Source organism: Struthio camelus, chromosome 4, assembly GCF_040807025.1.
Source record: "Struthio camelus isolate bStrCam1 chromosome 4, bStrCam1.hap1, whole genome shotgun sequence".
NCBI lineage: Eukaryota > Metazoa > Chordata > Aves > Struthioniformes > Struthionidae > Struthio > Struthio camelus.
In genome coordinates, this window is record NC_090945.1 from 51,456,652 (window position 1) to 51,472,606 (window position 15,955).

The 15,955-nt window shown below is 43.3% G+C and overlaps 1 protein-coding gene across 4 annotated transcripts in view; it reads left to right on the forward strand.

The window, feature by feature from the left end:
- Window positions 1-15,955, forward strand: part of SNX25 (sorting nexin 25) — a 100,291-nt gene that overhangs the window by 71,732 nt on the left and 12,604 nt on the right. For all 4 annotated transcript variants that reach the window (XM_068942666.1, XM_068942667.1, XM_068942665.1 and 1 more), the window contains 3 exons: window positions 6,295-6,426; window positions 12,148-12,288; window positions 12,862-12,975. In XM_068942666.1, the coding sequence (XP_068798767.1) occupies window positions 6,295-6,426; window positions 12,148-12,288; window positions 12,862-12,975 (387 nt within the window). The remainder of the gene's footprint in view (window positions 1-6,294; window positions 6,427-12,147; window positions 12,289-12,861; window positions 12,976-15,955) is intronic.

Here is a 15,955-nt window from a genome sequence, read left to right on the forward strand (position 1 = left end):
TTGTGTGTCCGTGTCATAGGCAGTCATTTCAGGCTCTTTCTAGACGGGCCAGATCCTATTTCATTCAATCAGCCAGCTAGCTAAAGAGAAATTGGAGGTTGCTAATAACTCATTTTTTCCCCCTATTTTTTAAAGCTACTGTCCCTAAAATTGCAAATATTTTGTATTACTTTGTTTATCTTGGAATAATGACCTCTTCCCCTGCAGTCTTATTGCTTTGTAGGTGACAAACAGCATTTCTTCCTTGCATCTCTGCTTACCTGTACCTAGAATTTCTCAGGGCAGCTGGCTCTGTCGTGTTCCCATTGCAGCCGCAGCGCTGCAGCATCGGGACGTGCTAGTTACCTTCTGCTCCCTCTGCTGGCTCTGAGGGAGCACAGCACAATTTCATAATCTCCACAGTCGTGCTTGGTTTGCTTAAATAAAGGCAAAAAATCTCTATGAGTGGCTGACTTCCTTTATAAGGAGCTCGGAGCAATCCGCAGGGCATTCTTTAATCAGACTAAAAATTCTGAGGGATGTGACGCTTTGGTTTTCGGGCTTTGGACCAGAAATATATCCTTTTTTCTCTTTACAGAATGCAACAATTAGGCAATCTAAGAACACGTTCACGCAGAAGGGATTTGGATTTGGCTCAGGCCAGCTTGTTTGCTGTGCTCCTGAGGAGGATGATGTGGGGCTGTTGTTCAGCTACAACTGGGTCAGGCTTTTCGGGTGTTGTGAGATTGTTTGCAAGCGATGGAAAGCTAGGGAGACAAGCAGCCTGGGCATCTCCCTGGGGTGGTATCCTGCTCGGGAGGATAAAAATGCACTTGAGCGTTAGTCACCTGTTCAGAATCCGGGTTCTTGGTATCTTCAGTCAGCATTAGTGTGAAGGTGCTGGTCTGCGAATAGGAGTAGGAACCTGGCTCATTCGCTGCTGCCCTGGCTCCAGGGGTGGTTACCTCTAAGACAAAGCTGGGCCAGTAGTGTTACAGATCAGCATGGCTGGCTTTGTGCCCTCTGTCCCGTCCACATCTCCTTCTGTCAGAGGTTACCACAGACACCAGGAAACGCGTCTGCGCCTGCTCTGGGGCATCCTCTTCCCAGCTGCCTCTGCTTTGGGTATGGTCTCAACTGGAGGGGGAAAACAGATGGTTTTTCATCCAGCAACTACTCTTCAGAGACAGACGTGTCCCATTCTTAGCTGCCTGTATTACTGCAGTGGCGTTTACCCGTGGAGGTTGGAAATGGGTAACTAGGGCTGGCAGTGCCAGGGCTGCCTCTGTTGTCACGGAGACCTCAGTTCTTTCACCTGGACATGGCAGGTAAAAATTTGTGTCCTGGTCATATGAAGCAAAAATTCCACAGTTCCAGTGGTGTTCCCAAAATTCTAGTTTTGAACCATATTAAAGGGAACGTCATGCACCTTTTACATTAACTTTTTAAATCTCAGCCTGTTCCTAGGTGGTTTTTCTTTCTGAAACGCCTTTTCTGTGAGACCCGTACAAAACGTGTGTAAATCCTTAACTGCCTTGTAGCACCATCTAAACAATGCCGGTCACAGGAGAGAGAAATCTGCTCTTTTCAGTTGTATATGCAATACCAGGAGCTCTAAATGAAAAGGCTCTGCAGGGAGAAGTCTTTCATTTCGTTTCTCTCTGTGGAATATAAAGAGCAGCCAAGAGGACATGAAAAGATGACAGGCTGTCTCGTCCAGCACCTTCTTGCGTACCAGGCCCGCTGCCATACGGGACAGCTTGATCTTTGGGGATGCGTCGGAGAGGGGCCGCTTCCAGCGCGTCTGGTGTGTGAGCACAGAAGTTACCTCCCGCAGGGCCCTGAGAGCAGTCTCGTGTCACCTTGTGTGATCCCTGTGAACGTGCAGGGGCTGCATCTTTCCTGGAGTTTCTTCTTGCGATCCTCGACAGCAAGGCAAAACCTGAACATTTCCTACCCAGAGCACTTTCTAGTGCTTGCTAAGCCTTATTTTCAAACCACATTGTATAATATAATATACTTCTTGAAGGGAAATGTGACTAGATTAAATTAAAAAATGCTTTCATCTCTGCTAGAAAATATGTGGAAGATGGAGGGAATGTTTTTATATTAACTTGTTCAGATCTTTCTTATTTCCAGTGAATCTGTACCAGCAGTGAACATAAAACTCACTTTAACAAATTTAGAGCTAGCCGTTAAGTTAAAAATTGCACTACAGGCGAAAAGAATTACAAGTACTAAGTAAGTACTGCGCAAAAGTGTGCGTGCTTGTATATATGAGCGTTAAGCTATACTGTTTGCATTACAGTTTTAAATTTTTTTCTTTGATATCAAAAATTCTACTAAACACTTAGGTCATTATATCCACATGGATATAGCACTTCTGTGTTCCCTTGTGTTCTTGATAAATAGCAACTATTTGTACTCCTTTTATACCTTGTATCTCTATAGTCAAAGATATGAAAAAAATCATACTCCTTCGAGAGAAGTGTTATTCCCTATATATTTTTGCTTCTGAAATGTTTTTTGTCTTTGAAGATGCCTGCATCTTTGAAGCAGACTAATAAAATGCAGCTGGAAGTGTTATAAAGGTTCAGTATTTGTTTTATAAGCATAACAGCTATTTACCTACGATGAAACCTTGAAAGTTCTTTTGTATTTATTCATTGCATGCTGTTCCTGTATGCCAGTTATAGGAATCAGAGTAAGTGACTTTGCAGTAAGTGACTGCAAAGCAATCTGTATGTAAGCAGTAATGAAAAATCTATTCTGAATTTAGATAATGCTAGAAGAAGGTGTTAGACAGCTGTCATGTGGATAATCTTTCATCTTACATGAGACAGAAATCCCCTCGAAATTACTGTAGCTCTTTAAAAGGTTCTGCCAGGATGTACCATTTCTGATGCTAGTTGTACAACAAAAACTCATAAATTCGACTGTGAAGTTTATCATATTTTTAGAAGTATCAGTTTCCTTCACTGTGTTTCTAATGATACATTTTATGTACGCTTTCACATTTTCTTGTCGTATTGCTTTCTGGTGCTATGCATGTTCACTTTTTTTTTTTTTTTGGCTGATGCTATAGGATCATTTCCTATAGGCGAGGTGGTGGAGTTGCCCTTTATGTGAGGGAGCAACTAGAATGTATGGAGCTCTGCCTAGGGGTGGATGAAGAGCAAGTTGCGAGCCTATGGGTAAGGATTAAAGGGCAGGCTAACATGGGTGACACAGTGGTGGGGGTTTACCACAGGCCACCTGATCAGGATGAGGAAGTCGATGAGGCCTTCTACAGACAGCTGGAAGTAGCTTCATGATCACAGGCCCTGGTTCTCCTGGGGGACTTCAACCACCCTGACATGTGCTGGGAAGAGAGCACAGCTAGGCACAAACAGCCAAAGAGGTTCCTGCAGAGCACTGATGATAATTTCTTGACACAAGTGGGGGAGACGCCAACGAGGAGAGGTGCAATGCTAGACCTTGTACTAACAAACAAAGGAGGTCTGGTTGGAGATGTGAAGGTTGGGGGCAGCCTTGGCTGCAGCGACCATGAGATGGAGGAGTTCAGGATCCTGCGAGGAAGAAGCAGGGCAATGAGTAGGATCGCAACGCTGGACTTCAGGACAGCTAACTTTGGCCTCTTCAGGGACCTACTTAGGGGTATCTCATGGGGTAGGGCCCTGGAAGGAAGGGGGGGGGTCCAGGAGAGCTGGTTAATATTCAAGCATCACTTCCTCCAAGCTCAAGACGGGTGCATCCCTCTGAGTGAGAGGTCCAGCAAAGCGGGCAGGAGATGGCGCAAGGAACGCCCGACAAAACTCCAACAGAATAAAGTGGCATACAGAATGTGGAAAAGGGGACAGGCCACTTGGGAGGAATACAGGGACATCGTCAGAGCGTGCAGGGATGCCACGAGGAAGGCTAAGGCCCGTTTGGAATCAAGTCTGGCAAGGGACGTCAAGGACAACAAGAAGGGCTTCCTCAAATGCCTCAAGAGCAAAAGGAAGACTAGGGAAAATGCGGGCCCGCTGCCGAATGGGGTGGGTGCCCTGGTGACAAAGGACACAGAGAAGGCAGAGTTGCTGGATGCCTTCTTTGCTTCAGTCTTTACTGCTAAGGCCAGCCCTCAGGCATTCCTGACCCTGAGGACAAGAGAGAAAGTTTGGAGAAAGGAAGACTTTCCCTTCGTCGAGGAGGATCGGGTTCGAGATCATTTGGGCAACCCTGACGTCCACAAATCCACGGGCCCCGATGGGACGCAGCCACGAGTGCTGAGGGAGCTGGCAGATGTTATTGCTAGGCCACGCTCCATCATCTTGGAAAGGTGTTCTCCCCCTGGAGAACAGGGGAGGTGCCTGAGGACTGGAAGAAAGCCAATGTCACGCCAGTCTTCCAAAAGGGCAAGGGCGGGTGGGAGCCAGGAAATTACAGGCCTATCAGCCTCACCTCCATCCCTGGCAAGATGATGGAACAGCACATCCTGGAGGTCACCACTAAGCATGTGGAGGACAAGAAGGTGATCAGGGGTAGTCAGCATGGATTCACCAGAGGGAAACCATGCTTGACCAATCTGATAGCCTTCTGTGTTGGAATGACTGGCTGGGTAGATGAGGAGAGAGCAGTGGATGTTGTTTCCCTGGACTTGAGCAAGGCTTTTGACACTGTCTCCCATCACATCCTCCTAGGTAAACTCAGGAAGTGTGGGCTAGATGAGTGGACGGTGAGGTGGATTGAGAACTGGCTGGATGGCCGAGCTCAGAGGGTTGTGGTCAGTGGTGCAGAGTCAAGTTGGAGGCCTGTGGCTAGCGGTGTCCCCCAGGGGTCAGTCCTGGGTCCAGTCTTGTTCAATATATTCATCAATGACCTGGAGGAAGGGACAGAGCACACTCTCAGCAAGTTTGCTAATGATACAAAACTGGGGGGAGAGGCTGACACACCAGAAAGCTGTGCTGCCATGCAGAGGGACGTGGACAGGCTGGAGAGGTGGGCGGAGAGGAACCTCCTCTCTAGCTCCACAAAGGCAAGTGCAGGGTCCTGCACCTGGGGGGAATACCCCCACTGGCCCAGGACAGGCTGGGGGTTGACCTGCTGGAAAGCAGCTCTGCAGAGAAGGACCTGCCAGCCCTGGTGGACGGCATGAGGCAGCAGTGTGCCCTTGTGTCCAAGAAGGCCAGTGGTCTCCTGGGGTGCATGAGGCAGAGTGTTGCCAGCAGGTGGAGGGAGGTGGTCCTGCTCCTCTACTCAGCCCTGGGGAGGCCTCACCTGGAGTACTGTGTCCAGTTCTGGGCTCCCCAGGACAAGAGAGACATGGCACTCCTGGAGAGAATCCAGCGGAGGGCTACTAAGATGATGAGGGGCCTGGAGCATCTCTCCTATGAGGCAAGGCTGAGAGAGCTGGGCCTATTCAGCCTGGAGAAGACTGAGAGGGGATCTCATAAATGTCTACAAGTATCTGAAGTGGGGGTGTTGAGAGGATGGGGCCAAACTCTTCTCCATGGTGACCAGCAGCAGGACAAGAGGCAACACAGAAGGTTCCATCTGAACCTGAGGAAAAACTTCTTGACTGTGAGGGTGACAGAGCATTGGAACAGGTTGCCCAGAGAGGTAGTGGAGTCTCCTTCCCTGGAGATATTCAAAACCCGTCTGGACATGACCCTGGGCAATATGCTCTAGAGGACCCTGCTTGAGCAGGGAGGTTGGACTAGATGATCCCTAGAGGTCCCTTCTAACCTGAGCCATTCTGTGATTCTGTGATTTCTCCTTTATGAGATTATGACTGTAAGCTATGTCTTGATTAGAACTACTTTTTCAACGTGTGCTTTCCACAGTAATAAATCCTCCCCTTTCCAAAGCTATAATGAATTAAATAGTAGCTTCCTGAGAGATTGTTAACAGAGTTAAGTTCCTAGAAATGAGATCTATTGCCAGGTCCTTCAGTCACATCACATATCTCTGAAAGGGGAAAAAGTAGTAAGTAATTGGCATTTCAAGTTTATATAAAACACATAATATACATGCATAATATGCAATCCTATCTAAAATACTTTTTTTTTCCCTGAAGGCTGATAGTAGCATGTCTTTCTAACTTGTTTTTTATTTTAGTGTTGCAGGTTGACATTTAATTTTACTGTATGTTCTAGAAGACTATAAGAGACAGCATAAATTCACTTACTACTAATGATTTTTTTTCCCAATTGTTCTGCTTTCTCACCCTTCTTTTGAACCTTTTCTCCTTTCTGAATATTGTCCTCAGAGACACCAGTAGGCATGTTACAAGGTTTTTCTTATCAATTGCAACTAATAAATTTTCCTCTGCAGATTGTTTCCAAGTTGAAGGATGAAATTACTTTGATGGAGAGAGAGCACAGTGACCTGCAGTTGCACATTGCAAGAACGGACTGGTGGTGTGAGAATCTTGGCATGTGGAAAGCCTTCATAGTCTCAGGCGAGGTATGTTTTTTCTAGGGTTTTATCTCTTGGGTTAGTTCAAATTTCTAGTGTGAAAAGAAAAACAAAAGTCTGTGTGTACTTTCAATATACGTCTGTGTGCACTGCGGATACTTCTGTGTTTACCTGAGAAAAAATTAATCTCTTCCAAGTCCCTCTCTTCCCCTAATCTCTGCTATAGCACATATACAAAAATTTTAGTTCTCAGGTTCTGTTGTTACGGAGTTACAAAAAAATACCTGTATATGCCTGAACAGATTTTTGCATCAAATATAGTAATGTGCTCTCTGAGGGGCATTATTTTTCCTCAGTGAGCATAGTCAGCAGTGTCTTGTTATATTACTGCGCTATCGTACTTGGGCACAGTTGTGTCTGGTATGCCTGGAAGATGCAGTATTTATGCTTGCTGTGGTTTTTATTATGATATTCAATGGCAGTGTAGTTTCAAGGGATTGGAATACCCAGACTTTGAGGAAAGTGCTTCAAATCTATGAGTAAGTCGCAGAACAAGGTGGGGTTTGTTTTGTTTTGTTTTGTCTGTTCTTCAGTTTGGGCACAGGCAAACAAGTGTAGAATGAATGTATTGTGGACGGTACCACCTGTGTATTTGCTTGTTGACCAAAAATATTATAACTTTATTTTATTTTATTGATAGGATGGTAAGAATTCCTCATAAAGGCAGCATAGTGTGGTACTTGTCAAAACTGGTAATTGAAAGATTATATATAAAGATGTTACTCCGTGGTGGTCTTCAATGCCTGAATTTGAAAAGGCGTCATAAATCTTCCTGTTTGTCTTTATTCTTCTGTAAGTAGGTTTGTTTCATATTAAATAGAGAAGTATTCTGAACATTACAAATACTCATGTGTCCGCTGAAAGTAACGTGTCAGTGATGATATCCATGTAGCAATGTTGTTGCCCAACTGGAAACCAAAAAGGTAAAAAACAAACAAACAAACAAACAAACAACAAAACCCTGGTGGAGACAACTATAAGAAGTATTAGCAGTGTCTCCTCGCATCTCTCAGCTTCCTATTAAGGACTGTCCAGAAAGGAACCCAACAGATGCTTGTACTGTGTAGCAACTGTAGGTTCGTGCCGTACGTAAGCAGTCTTGATGGCAGTACCACTTCAGAGAATTAAAGGTTAACATCGTCTCTAATGGGTTGTCTTCCTGTGCTATTAAGAAAACATTCCTTTAAGTAAGTAAGTATAAGTAGTTTCCTTGAGGTAATTTTCCCGGGGGGGTGGGCAGGAGTGATTTGATACGTCTTGATCTCCTACATGCTAACAATAACTCTCTCAAAAATAAAACTTACTGACTGTAAAAGTAATCAGTCTAACAGGTTAAAACGTAATGTGGTATTTTAAAAACTAAGCTCTTGGTGTTTAAACTTTTGACATTGTTTTGACTTTTTTTTAATGCTGCTCGCAGGTGACCCAGCTTAGAGCAGTCAAGCTCTTAAGTTGTCTTTAAAAATTCTGTGTAACTTTTTAAAGTGTGTTTTTTTTAAAATAGCAGACCATCTGCTGCGAAACTGCACAACAGCAGCTTTCTGCTACGGGTCACAGTCGAGCGCTTCCTTTATTATTAAATGAGTAGGTGGCTCTGGCTAGCGCCCTGCTAAATGGCAGAGAGGTTGGGAGACAATTCTAATATGCCATCACTTACTATCTTAACTGTAATTTTTAGAAATACTGGCTCAGGTAATTAAATGTAGGCTTGTATTAATAGCGCTGTTTGCAGCCCTGTGCTGCAGGGGGAGGGCTGGAGGAAGCATTAGTGGTGCAGTTTTCCTTGTTAATTAATTGCTTAGGCATGTTCTGGCTGCAGTGGATCAGTTCAGGGGACATAAGCAGGTGACTTATTTTTTTTAATCTGCAAAATGCATTGTTGCTAATCCTAGCTTTTAGTCTATGAATTTACAGAGGGGAAAACTCGGTGGCCCGATGTGTTTTTTGCAGAGAAGCTTAGTAAAAGTAAACGTTGCTATAGAGTTGGAGCTGAAAGAGTAATAGTCTGTCATTGACATTTTAAACTGATTTGTTAAATCAGTTAGGAATTAGTTAGTAGGTAATGCATAAAATCTACATTTACTCATGACTTGGGGAAAACATGCAGTGTCCCAAATGTAGATTGTACCATGTCTTAGCTTGCATCTTTCAGTCTTTAAAGTTTTGATTCATCTAAATGCATGTAGCTGCAGGGGCGGGGGAATCCATACAAATCGTATAAGCTATAGGTGTTGTGTGATAACTGACTTTTCTGATAAACTGTCTTTGGAGACTAAACGTTTTGGCTGTTTGCAGAGCCTGGAAAAAGACTGTAAGGGCATACAGCTTGAAGGAGACTTGTGATAATGCTTCATATAATTCTGTGCACGATTTCCCCAGGACTCTTACACCTTCCCCCAATACCAGCAGGTGTAAAACTTGCACGCTAGCTGAGAACCTGCTCTTCCTGCTTTAATGTTTTTGGCCTTGCATCACTTCATATTTTAGCAGATGTTCTCTCTCCTCTATCTGAAGAAAGAAGTCTCAGTTCCGGAGCATAACTTGTTTTTAATTGATTTCATAAAGAATGGAGTTCATAGATTTGAATAAGGTAGAAAGAAAGGCCTGTCGTATTCATTTAAGTATATCTAAATTTAGGATGTGTACACTGAGTGAGAGTTAAGAAAGTTAACTTCCTGTGAACTGAGAAAAATAGAGGTGTGCCAGATATACCTTCTGTATGCTTTCTGTTTTATAAAAGGGAATTTAAGCCTCAGCCTGGTTAGCCATTATTTTACTGCTTCACAGCTTGGGTGGATTGTTTCAGGGAGCTGCTCTGCCTGAAAGATGCTTCTGGTGAGTCATACAGCTCTTCACCAGCATAGCAACAAGGCTAGTTTTTGTTAATATTTAATCATTCCTGACGGATGTCTAGACCAGCCTTTAATGTGCCTCGAACAGAGGTGATTCAACAGCTCTCCTTGGCAGCTTGTTACTTTACTGAACTATTATTATAGTTTTTGCTAATGTTTAGTTTACGTTTTCCTTACTGCAACTAATAGCTATAGCTTCCCCTGGAAAGTATTTCATAGTAAGTGTTTCCTGTTTGTTTTTGCAACGCTCCATTTTATGTTTCTAGTAGGGAGCATCTCTTTCCTGGTAGGAGGTGCCCACCTCTGCTGCACTCCTTGTAGTTTTTACTAATGCATGGAGGAAGCCATTTGAACATCCTCATTCATATCTCCATCCTACCCACTTTGGGACTTGGTGCCTTCTAGCAAGTAGGTATAAATCTTTGCTTTTTGCGGAGTAGGAATCTGTGGCACACTGGTGCTTATTCAGAAATAATTAATCCTTACGTTGTCTGTCTTGAGGCTATAAAGTTAATGCAAATGGAAAAAAAAAAAAGTCAAAAGTTGAAACCACGTAGGATATTTGATGGCTGATTCCTTGTCACGTAGGTAAGTGTGCAACCTGAAAAACTCGCATTTAAGCCAAAGAAGGGGGCCTAAGAAAGGGCTGAGGATGAGAACTGTGGAAATCCAGTCTTAAGGGCTAGTTCTGAGAGCTGTGAAATGCTCATCACAAGATCTTCGAGCTTGTAAAACCAAATTCAAAATAGTGTTAAAGCAAAGCCAGAGAGTACCAATTTCCGTTTGTGGTGGTATGCTTTTGTAGTTTCTACTTAAAAAAACAAAAAGTCTGCGTACTTGACCTTGTCATCCCTCAGATTCTTGTGTATGCACAGAGCCTGCTAAAAGCTGTACCACATTAAGGGACTGCCTTGAGACCTGTTGTAATTAATTGTTTTCATTAATGACCAGAGCACAAATGCTAAGTTTGCACTAATGAAGAATTAAAGGTGGAAGACAGTCCCAATATGGAAAAGGGTTAGGATGGTGCTCAGAAAGAACAAGTTTGTGTGTGTGGTTTTTGTGGGTTTTTTGGAGTTTTTTGAGAATATTCCTCAAGGTCACAAAGAAGGAATAATCAGTGTAACAGGTAGGGGCGGTTTCAAAAGTGTTGACTGTCCTTTGACAGTTATAGTTCAGGTGCTCCTGTGCACATGAAACCCCCTTCCCTGTGGAGAAATGCGTAATGCAGAATAAAGTACGATTCAAAGCATCACTTTCCCCCAGTTTTGCAAAACGGCTGCAAAGAGACGTCTGCAAGTCACTACAGACCCGCGTCCAAACTCACTCGGGGGTAAACAGGGTAATGACTTTCCCAGAAATTCCCAGTCCCTCTGTGCCAGGTCCCTCTGACCTACATTTTGGAGGCTTCTGTTCAGCATCTCTTTTTGCAGCAGTCTGGCACGGAAAGGAGAAGGGCAGTTCCCCAAATAGCTGTGCTTGAAACCAGGCGTGTGTTCAGAAGTGCGAACTGGTGCTTTGTATTCTGTGTGGATGCTGCTGCGGCTCTAGGAAGAGTGCATTGCAAGGAGTAGTCTCCTTGTGCAGCTGGGCAACTGTGAAATGAAGACATTTAATTGTATGTCTTCCACAATGATGGTGTAGCAGCTCTTCAAATTATCTGTCACTAGCTTGAAGGGCTGTCAGACTTTTTATAAACTTCTCATAAGATTGGATTAGGCAAATCTTTAAAAATTGTCTGAAAAGTTTAAAAAATATGGTAGAGCGAGAAAGGTATGCTGCGATTAGTGTTCTGTTAGTTGCATGTATATTAAAACAAGCATTTGAGATTTTGGTTTGGCTTTAAGTTTTAGTTCTCTGTAGATGTATTCAATGTCACCGCCACAAAAAGATTGAAAATTTGCCTTTTAAAACAGCATACTATCCTAACAGAGAAATGAAATTTAAAGATATGGATGCTTTTTTAAAAGTTTATTGTCTTCAGGACACTTCTATGTGAGAGCTATACAGAAATAAAATTAATAAGAAAAAAAGCTATATATTTTATGTGTTTGTCTTACTTGCCTTTCATAATCTATTTAGCAGTCTCTTTAAAATAAATAAGTAAAAAAAAAAAAAACTGTTGCCATTAGGACATAAGGATGACATTGCTGCTGGCTTATGAAGGTAAGAAAGAAAATGGTCACACTGCTGCTGACTTTCTCTTGTCTCAAGAAAATCATTTGACTGCTCTTTGCCATAATCTCCCTTTTTGCAAAACGCGGTTAATCACTCGTACTTCCTCTGGCTATTGTATGTCTTAATTCATTAGCATCTGCAAAGGTCGTGAGACCCTTGGAAACCGTGCGGGATGCCATGCACTGTGTATGTGCAGAATAGGCTCAAACCCCAGTGGCAGACAAGGGCTCTCCAGGCAGCCCCAGCTCCTGCAGCAGGATGGCACCTGGGAAAGCAGAGTAGGAATAAAGGGAGAACAGTCAAGAAAACGCAGAGGAGGAGAGCTGAAGTATTGATAAGCAATGGGAAAGGTATGTGATAGGTACCTTGAAGACTGAAATAATGCAATACAGCTGTTTGAAGAAGACCTGTCAAAGAGATGTGATTGCTGATGGACAGTATTGCAAAGCTGTTGGTAAAGTGTAATAGTGGCTAATTGGAGGACTGATTCAGGACTGACACAGCCTTGTGGGTAAAGTTTAGTCCATTAAGGGTATTGCTCTGTGTGTAGCCAACAAACTGCAACAAAAAACACGGCACAGTGACAAAGACTGAATTTGTACGCCAGTCATCTGGCAACCCAAATGTGCTGCTCTTTGCTTTCAAAGTAATATACCTTCTCTGTTTCTTTTTCTGCAAGGTTTTAGAAGAGAATGGAGAACAAGTGCCCTGTTACTCAGTCATGGTGAGTTTACAAGAAGCTGGTGGAGCTGAAACTAAGAACTGGACTGTTCCCAGGAAGCTCAGCGAGTTTCAGAGTCTACACCGGAAACTCAGTGAGGTATGAATCCCTTTTAGGGAGGGAGAGGGAGAAAATGTAAAGTGCTAAAATATGTCAATATAGTATTTGGAAAGGAAAAACCCACCAGAAAGATAGATAAAATTACCAGCTTTTAGACCAGCCTTTTGGCTTTTAGACTTAGCTTTCCATGCACATATTTCTGGCCTCTGCCAGATGGTTGTAAAATAGCTTTTTTTTCCCCCCCACTTACAAATAGATGTTTTACTGAACTGAACCAATGTCCAAATTGTGTATACTCAGCACTGTTATGTGTGCCTGTTCTAAATACTAGATTTTGTCTCTGGCTTCAGGGAACGTGCCAAAAATGGCAGCCCTCTGGGAAAGAGGGGTTTTCCTTTTAGACTGCATTAACCTTTCTGGCTGAAAAAGAATACAAATCTAAAACCTCTGCTTTCAGAAAGCCATCATTATGTCAGCCCATAATGGGTAAGGGAGGGTGTTTGTCAAGGTGCTGAATGGGGTGTGGAAAGGTGAAGAGAGTACAAAGGAGTCCTTTCATTTGCATTTTGGACCAGAACCACTGCTAACTGAGCTGTTCTTTCTCCTACACAGTGTTTTCCATCATTAAAGAAAGTTCAGTTGCCTTCCCTCAGCAAGCTACCTTTCAAATCTGTAGATCAGAAATTCATGGAGAAGTCTAAGAACCAGCTTAATAATTTTCTGCAGGTAAGAAAACTGTGGAGTAATAATAAAAGTACTAAAAGTTAAAAAAGTAAACTATATGCTCACCTCTTTTGTGAGGTCCTCAATTGTTTTCATTGCACACATTGTTTCACAGTCATTCCTAAGATTCTGTCTCTGTATCTCATCCCATTTCTACATCCGCTGTTTGGAGAATGCTGGTGCAGTAGTTGTGGTCGTCTTCTCCCCCCCCCCCCCCCCCCCCCCCCCGTTTGTGAATGCTTGGTCCTTCCATAACATTTTATGCAAGTCTCTGTTTCTGAACAGCTGCTTCGCCCTTTTTTCCCTCTGTGGGGCCCTATTGGGCAGTTGTAGGCCATTTTTTGCTCCCTGTTCTTTCCAAAGAGCCTTGATGTGTCATGTACATGGTGCTGTTCAGGGTGTCTTTGTGCAGTTGTAGGTCAGGTCCATGAGGCAGATCAGAGTGAAAAGTGCATGTGTAGGGAAGTGGGATAGTAGTTTCCAGTAGGCTGAGGGTACCCCACAGTATGTTTCTGCTTTGCCTCATTTGAGCAACACTAGTGCCTCAGCTTGTGTTCAGACTGGAATAAAAGCAAGTGTGTGCTGGCTGAAGTTGAGGGAGGAGACGACTGAGGTGATGATGGTGGTGAGTTGAGAAGGAACTGCTGGAGGTGAATACTCACTCCTTGTCTGAAAGAATATAGTCACCACCTATTATAAGGATTTGCTGCTTAGCAGTGAATGCAGAACCCCAGGAACCGTGGGATGATTGTGTAGTGAGTGACCTTGTATTTTTACTGTGTGTGCGTGCTTGGAGCGGAAGCCTTTTTTTGGGGGGTGCAGCACTTGTTGAGGCTGGAGCAGATGGTAGCAGCTTGGTCAAGAAATTGAACTCTGGGCAAGAACACATGGCCCGTGTGTTCCAGGATCTCTGCTAGGAACTGGTCTGTCAGTGTGGATTGAAAGCTTTGACTGACTTCAGGTGGTTCGTCTGAGAGACAGCTTGTCCCTCTCTTATTTCAGCTACGGTCTTCAGAGACTTTACAACAGTCCTTGTGGGGAGTCAGTGGCCCCCAGCTGTGTTCCCTCTTGGCCCTGCGCGGTCCAGATTTGCTCTGTGACCAGGGAGTTTGAGAGGCCCTGTGCAGAGAGCTGAATCTGTGCCTCCTGCAGGCTGAAGGGAAAAGTGGCTTGCTTTCTGCCTGGCTGGGTGACTGCAAACTAGGCTAATCCTGCCAGAACTTGTGTAAATTTAATTGAATGTGTTGTGTGATTACTGTTTTTAGAACACCTAGAGCCTCAGGGGGACAGCTTCATTATTTAATTGGTTTAATTTTAAAATAAGAGATACTTTTAGGAGCAAGTGTAATTTTGCTTCTGGAGATGAATTTGTCTTTGGTTAACACCTACAATTCACAAATGCAGTATTTGCCTTTTTTATGGTAGGCAACCTGTATTCAATATGGCTGCTTTTTAAAATGGATGACACATGTGCATTGGTGGATTCAGGCATTTGGTAGATAGTAGGCCGCTGGAGAGTAGAAAAGTTACAGTTAAGAAAAAAGTAGTTGAAGATATTCATCAATATGAAAAGCATTGCATTAGACGCTAGAGTTACCTTCCTAGAGAGCTTTTATTCTTTTGCCAGCGGCTGTGGTATAACCAAACATGGCTATAAAGAAGTCAAGAATATTTCTCTCAGGGTAAAGTAATTGCTCATGTGGAATCTTTCAGAACTAGAGTGTGGCTGAACTGGAACGAAGCACCTTCATTCTTAATATGAACTCTACTTTTCTTAGCCTCATAATAGGATTTTAGACTTAGACAGGTCACCACCTGGTTGTTGTGTCAAAAAACACTGTCTTAGAAGAAACATACTGAAATATATCTAGGTAATTGTGAATCTAATGGCTTTTTCTTTGCTGCTGTCACTATCCTTCACCAAATATGTAAAATGTAGGTGGCGAGTTTTATGCCTCTCTCGTGCCTTCCTTTCTGTTCCTGACAGTGCCATATGTCCCTTGCTCCCTGGTGGTTGTATCCCTGTGGTTATCCATGTTGAGGGTAAGAATGCTAACATGAGCAAAAGCAACTTTGTAAAAACAGCTTCTCCTCACTTGACCAGTGAGCCTTCTGCATATCTCCCACGTGCAGGAGGCCGTGGGCGAGGGATCTGTTTTTCCGTCTAGGTCATGGACTGTTACTAGAAGTGTTCTTAAAGAACAGCTTGTCCTGTCCCGTCAGCTGAAGCAGCTTGGCAGTAACCCCACTGAAGTTTAGCGTGAGAGCTTGAGGCAGTCTGTGTGTGCGTGTTTGTTCTTGGCAGGGATGCATGAACTTAAAAGAACTTGTGGGACAGTTGAGGAGCTGGGCTCATGGCATGCATATGCCGAGTTCATGGCATAGACCTGGAGGGTGGGATTCCTGCAGCCTGCTTTTTAGGTGCCTTATCTCTGTATGCAGACAGATGGGCACTTCCGGGGTGCATTTGACTTCAGTCAAATGCAGATATCTAAACAGAAATGAATCGTGCATCAGGGAGGTGTTTCTCTCCATTGACAAAAAGAGAGCCTGTAACAAAGAGCTCAGATATAAGGGCTGACACTGTAAATGCCAAAGTTACCTACAGTATCTGAAGTTGATAGAAGTCTGGCTGCTAGTAACCATTCCTCTAGTGGTAAGTTAATTGGATCTTTGACTAATTAAGGAGCAGTAAATAACAAATTATATAACTACTTTAAACTACAACAATACTTCGCAACAAGCTTCTTATGAAATGGAACTCTTTATTTAAAAAGAAAGCTATAATGTGAAAAACCCTAGTAGTGTGTGAAAAGGCATAGAGATATGTATAGTTATCATGCTGTGGTACATTTGTCAGACACGGATTTTCTTTTTTTCCTCGTTCTCTGAGCCATGTCTTAATCAGTTTTTTGGATGGCCTGATACATCTTATCCTTAACAACTAATATTTAATTGATGTGTTGTTTCTTTCATTATCTTT